At 50.4% G+C, this 5,615-nt stretch overlaps 1 protein-coding gene across 1 annotated transcript in view; it reads right to left on the bottom strand.

The window, feature by feature from the left end:
- Positions 1-3,735: 3,735 nt before the first annotated feature.
- Tspan15 (tetraspanin 15) overlaps positions 3,736-5,615 on the bottom strand; it is a 41,284-nt gene continuing 39,404 nt past the window's right edge. Inside the window, exons 7-8 of the mRNA XM_050141935.1 lie at positions 4,964-5,080; positions 3,736-4,531 (exon numbers count right to left, since the gene is read on the bottom strand). Coding sequence (XP_049997892.1) covers positions 4,382-4,531; positions 4,964-5,080 — 267 coding nt within the window. The 3' untranslated portion in view covers positions 3,736-4,381. The remainder of the gene's footprint in view (positions 4,532-4,963; positions 5,081-5,615) is intronic.

Here is a 5,615-nt window from a genome sequence, read left to right as displayed (position 1 = left end):
GACTCTCAAGACTGCAACTCTGGCTCCGCCTAGGGGCTTCTAGGCATGATTGTAGGATACTGTTAGGTACAGGAGAATTCACCGCCTAGCAGCTTGAAGGCTCTCTCTAAAATTCCTCCCCAGAGGGAGACATAAATAACATCTAACCCTTCTCCTAAGATGGCAAGAACAAACCAAGGCTCAGTTCTACCAAAGTTCAGTCCGGGAAACCAGTGAATTTACCGGGCGATCTTACAGAGGATAGGTGAGGGGTTCCTTACAGGAGTGTGGGTGCTCCTCCCACAAAGGGCTACACCTGGAAAGCCTTCATCCCGCAGGAATGATGACGCACCCATAGCTGCATAAATGGAGCGCCAGTCCCCAGCCTGTATACCCTAGCCACTTCCAGAGGCCTTTGCAATTAAGGCAGAGCTGCGTATAGCAGGTGGTCAGGAGTGGCTGGATTTTCAGGTGAGAGTCTCCTGACTTTTCCCCGCCCCTCCATTAGGGAACATAAGCAGTCAACAAGCCCAACTCAGATCATTGTTCTGCAAGGAGGCACAGCAGAACTTCCCGAACCACGGTTGATTGGCTGGGAGGACAGTCACTCACAAGGGTACTCTTCTTTTTCTTAAGAGTCAGGGCCTCAATATTACCCAAGCTGGTCCTAAAGTTCTAGGCTTCGGCACTCCTCCCGCCTCAGGCTTCCGCAAAGTAGCCAGAAAAGCAGGCATGTGCCACGTGGAGAGACTGGTTATTTTTATGTAGGTGTATGTGTATGTGCCTACGCACCACATGTGTGGAGGTGCCTGTGGAGACAGAGAATGTTAGATCCCTGAAACTGAAGTTACAGACAGCTAGCTATAAGCCAGTATGTGGGTACAGGGATTGAAGTTGATTCTTCTGCAAGAACAGCCAGTGCTCCTAAATACTAATATTGGGGAGAAAAAAACATTTGCATAGTATACATGTGCAATAAAAGGCTTACATAGAATATAGAGTTCTCCAAATTTAGTAATATGAAAACAAAAGGTCCAGTTTAATTATTATTGTGTGTGCATGCGCACATGTGCGCATGATGTATATGTATGGACGTTTGTGCCATGAAACAAGAATAGAGTCACCAGACGCTCCACGGCTGCTGTTCCTCGTTCCAAAGGGCGCACAGGGCCCATGCATCCCTCAGCTCCACCTGTCCATTCCCAATGCTAACCCCGCCTCTTAGACCAAAATGCTCCATACAATTGGTTAGCGGACCAGCGACAGAATTCCTGTAACAGAACGTTCTTTAGAGCAATGGATGTGTTTATTATCTTAAATTGCACGGATGCTTCCATTGTTTCTGTCTGCCCCCTTTAAACACTGGAGCCCCGTCTCAGTTACTTTTCTCATTGCTATTACAGCATACCTGAGAGAAGAAATTTAAGAAAAGGTTTACTTTGACCCACAGAAGGAAAGGCAAAAGGTGGCAGGGATACAGGACAAAACTACAGAGGTGTTTTATTTTGAATACAATCCTCCTGCCTCAATCTTCTGAGTGCTGGATTTCAGGCATGCATCCCCCATGCCTGGCAAATTTGTATCCTCTTGTGTATACTTTAAAAGGAAGTTTCCAGACAGTTTTTGGAATTTTCACATGAAGTCAGTGCCCTGGGCTTGAGAAGTTTAGAGTAGGAGGCTGAGTTTGCGAGCCAGGAGGACCCTGTAACAGGTAGGGGCTGAGGGATGCTGGGAGAACCTGGCAGCCAGCAGCCGCTTTGATCGGTCAAGTAGGCACCTCAGCCATTGTCCCAGGTTTGAAACCTAATTGTCAGCATTCCCAAATGTATTCTCCTCGTAACAATAAACTTCAAAACTGTCGGACAGTGGTGGTGCCTCCCAGCACTCGGGATGCAGAGGCAGGTGAATCTCTGAGTTCGAAGCTAACCTAGTCTACAGAGTGAGTTCCAGGATGACCAGAGCTACACAGAGAAATCGTGTATCCAAAACAAAACCAAAATCTTCAAAACTGTAGCCCATGTGGGTGCATTAGGGTCTAGTCTTGGGAGATAAGGTGACATTGGGATCCTTGACAAAGTCACAGAAAGGGGCCGTGGCAGAGGAGTCCCCCGAAACTGGCTGGCAAAGTTCTCTTCGTGTGCTTTTCCTTGAGAGGGACAAGACAGGTTTGGAGGTCTGAGTGCGCATGGGGACTCAGGCTTGGGAGGGCAACAACCTCCAGCCCTGGTGGTGGAAAGAGTCACCAGGCTCGGGGCTGTGGAGTAGCAGGCTTTTATAAGCAGGCTCCAGAGTAGTCCCAACGCCCCCCCCCCCACCCTCCCCGCGTGTCCTGGCCATGTTGCTGTGCCACAGGTGTATAGTGGCATTTCAATTGTATTTTAATAAATAAAGCCTGTCTGAAGATCTGATATTAAAACAGCCCCACTGGTCAGCCTTACAGACCAGGTAACAGTAACATATCTTTAATCCCAGTAGACACACTAGTTGCCATAGAAACCAGGTGGTGCATGTCTTTAATCGTCATGGTACACGCCTTTCGTTCCAGCTGTAGAGAGGATTATAAAACAGGAGGAGACAGCTCTCAACACAGTCTCACTCTCAGATTCCTGGAGGCAGGATCGCCATTTCGGACTGAGGTCAAGGGAAGAGCCAGTAGCTGGCTGCTCTGCTCCCGGATCTTCAGGTTGAACCTTAGTTCCTCTCCCTGAGTTTTTTATTAGTCTTGCCTCACAGGTGTCTGCCCCTTCCTCTGGGCACAGAAGAATTCTGAGAGCAACCAGAGCTAGAGGGCTCAACAGTCAGCCCTGTGCCCAAGTCAAAGGGGCTCAGGATATAAAGAGCCTCCAGCCCAAGCATTCCATAACCAGGGTGTGGCGGTGCCAGCCTGTGATCCCAGCATTCATGAGGATGAAGCAGGAGAGTCTGAAGTTTAAGGCCATTCTCAGCTACACAGCCTGGACTACGTGAGGCTATCTCAACAACTAAAGGGGGATGGGCAGACGCATCCATAGCGAGCATGGGAGCCACAGCCCTGGTCAAGCCTGGTTTCGCACACCGAGGAGAATGTATGGACAGACACAATTCAAGCAGAGATGCTACATAAGCAGTCCCGGGCATCAGCAAGTTACTTAACCACTCTGCCTGTTTCCCATCAACAAAACTGAGATAACAAGAAGGACTAAAAACAGCTATGAGCATTAGATGCCTTACCATTTATGCTAGATGGTTAGGCCTGGCCTCGTGCGGCCTTTGATGTCCATGTTGTCATAGCGCTCTTTTTAAAGCCCCACCCCTGCCCTTCCCCATACCACTGAGATTTTATTTCTACTGACCCATCTACTAAGAACGTCCCGAAAACCTAGAACCCAGGTGAGGTTGGGAGTGACACGTTTGTGTTGACGCTTCCTGCAAGACCTGCCATTTCCAGCAGGGGGCGACCAGCACCAAGCTTTGCTTGGCGTGAGTCCCTGGATACAACCTGCGGATTCCTATCAAGCTAATGTAACACGGATAGATTTGCCGTCGCAGATCTCCTTCCCCAGCCCTGGGCTCAGCTACTTCTCCGTGTGACCATTTCTCCACCTATGGCGTTTTATGCCTTACCATTCAGCCTCAGTTTCCCCTAGTGTGTGAAATACTAGTGCAGTCCATGCTGCCCCCTGGCCTCAGTTATACCAATCTTGGCTCCAGAGCAGCTTCTCCTTCAACCCCTGCACCAACGAGAGACTTTCAAATAATACAAATGAAAGACCACCATCCCCCCAAAAATCACATCTTTATTGTTTGATTAATGAGCTGACTCAGAGGGAAGAGTGAACTGGGGAGGGAGAGTGGGGGTGGCCAGTTTTGAGTAGCCAGAAACTCTTGTTAATTGTGTACAAAACATGAATGTTATAAAAAAAAAAAAAAAAAAACCACGTAGAAAATAGGTGGGCAATGCAGGAGCCTTACAGAAGGCTCAAGGCACCTGGAAATTTGAGACATGGTCCAACCGCACATCTGGCTCAGGGACTGGGGCTGAACCCAGCACTTCCTGCCCTGCAGGAACAAACACATTCTCCTCTCTCCTGAAAACCACAGCAGAACTGCTCCTGAAGGGGCGGGGCGTAATGACCACTGTCCGAGGCACTGCTTGAAATAAACTGAGCCCATCCTGAGCCCTGAACTTCCTTCTTTGGGGCCCAGAACTGGAGCTGGGTCATTCCTATCCCCTGGAGTTCTGCAGGGTTCAGCCATCCCCTGGGAGGAGTGGCCATTGGACACTGTACACGGGCACATACACCCTGGGCTTTGGTCGGCGCCTCAAGTGGGCAGGGGAGCTGGAGCTCCTCTGTCCGGCTTGTGTAGACTGGGATGTGCTGTGCAGTACAGTCCTGCTGAGGCTGCTGTACCCAACCAGGTCCTAACTGGGATAGCACAGACAGCACCCAGTGCCCGCCGGGTCCACGCTGGACTTGGCACCAGGTCCCAGCAATCCATCGGTGACTGAGTGCTCCAAGATAATGTCCTCCACTCGGGTGATGTACAGCAATGTCAGCAACACACCAAAGAACTGAGGATGGAGAGGGGGCAGGTGAGAGCCTGCTGACACATGGGCATCCCTTCCGGATAGTTCCCCCATGACACTGGGTGGCCGGGGAAATTGAAGCATCCTCGCACCCACTGCTCAGGCAGCTCCAGGTTAGACCTCTTCTGTCCCTCCCAGGAACATGGAGACTTCCCTGTGCCTCACTATCTGGGCCTTCTGCCTCCAGCCCAGCTCTGTCACACTTTATTCAGGACCTTGGAAAGTCTTGCCACCTCTCTTAAGTGGATGTGGTAACCATACAACCTCACTGGTGGGCTGACGCCAGAGCCAATACTAAGTGAGCAGTTGAGGCTATTCCATTTGTCTCTCCTTGCAGACCCTAGCCCTCTCTCAGGGGTCCTAGACTTCCGCCTTCATCACCCAGCCTTGCTTCATCTGTCCCCACAGACTACCCACCTGAGGAAGCAGGATGCCCAGTAAGAGACCCGCCATGATGGTGTAGTTGTCCATGAACCATATCAACACGGCGTTGGTGCAGCCCCGCACGTGAATGACGTTCTGGGCACTCAGGCGCTGTGCAGGAAGAGGGTGGAGTCAGCACGGGACCCTGGGTTTTCTAGTACTGCTTCTGAGACAGCACTGAGGACACGGGGGTCAGAACTGCTGGGAACTGGGGGATGGCAGAGTATACCCACAATGCCTCTCAGATGCCACCCAGCACTGCACACTGTCACCTCAGCCAAAAGCCAACTCCAGGTAAATGTGGAAAAACAACAACAAAACCCTATAACTACGTGGTTTTAATGTACAGAGAAGCTTCTAGAATTACTGTTAGATTTTTCCACAAGTGAAACATTCCTCACCATGAAACTTTGCTTCATCCCATAATTATTAAACAACATCATTTGGGGGTGTGGCTGCTGGCAGGCTGCCCCTCTTCCAGTGGATGGCCCCACCCTCACGCATATATGGGCTAAACTAATTGGACCCCGTGGGTTATTTAAAAAAGAAAAAGACTGGGCATGGTGGTGTACATCTTTAATCCTAGCACTCAGGATTAAAGTGTACAAGAGACCCTCCATCAGCTGGGGGGGGGGGGGACGAGAGG

The sequence above is a fragment of the Alexandromys fortis genome, unplaced genomic scaffold (assembly GCF_014885135.2).
Source record: "Alexandromys fortis isolate MF-2015 unplaced genomic scaffold, M_Fortis_MF-2015_v1.1 scaffold_9, whole genome shotgun sequence".
Lineage (NCBI taxonomy): Eukaryota > Metazoa > Chordata > Mammalia > Rodentia > Cricetidae > Alexandromys > Alexandromys fortis.
This window is presented reverse-complemented; position numbering and strand designations above follow the sequence as displayed.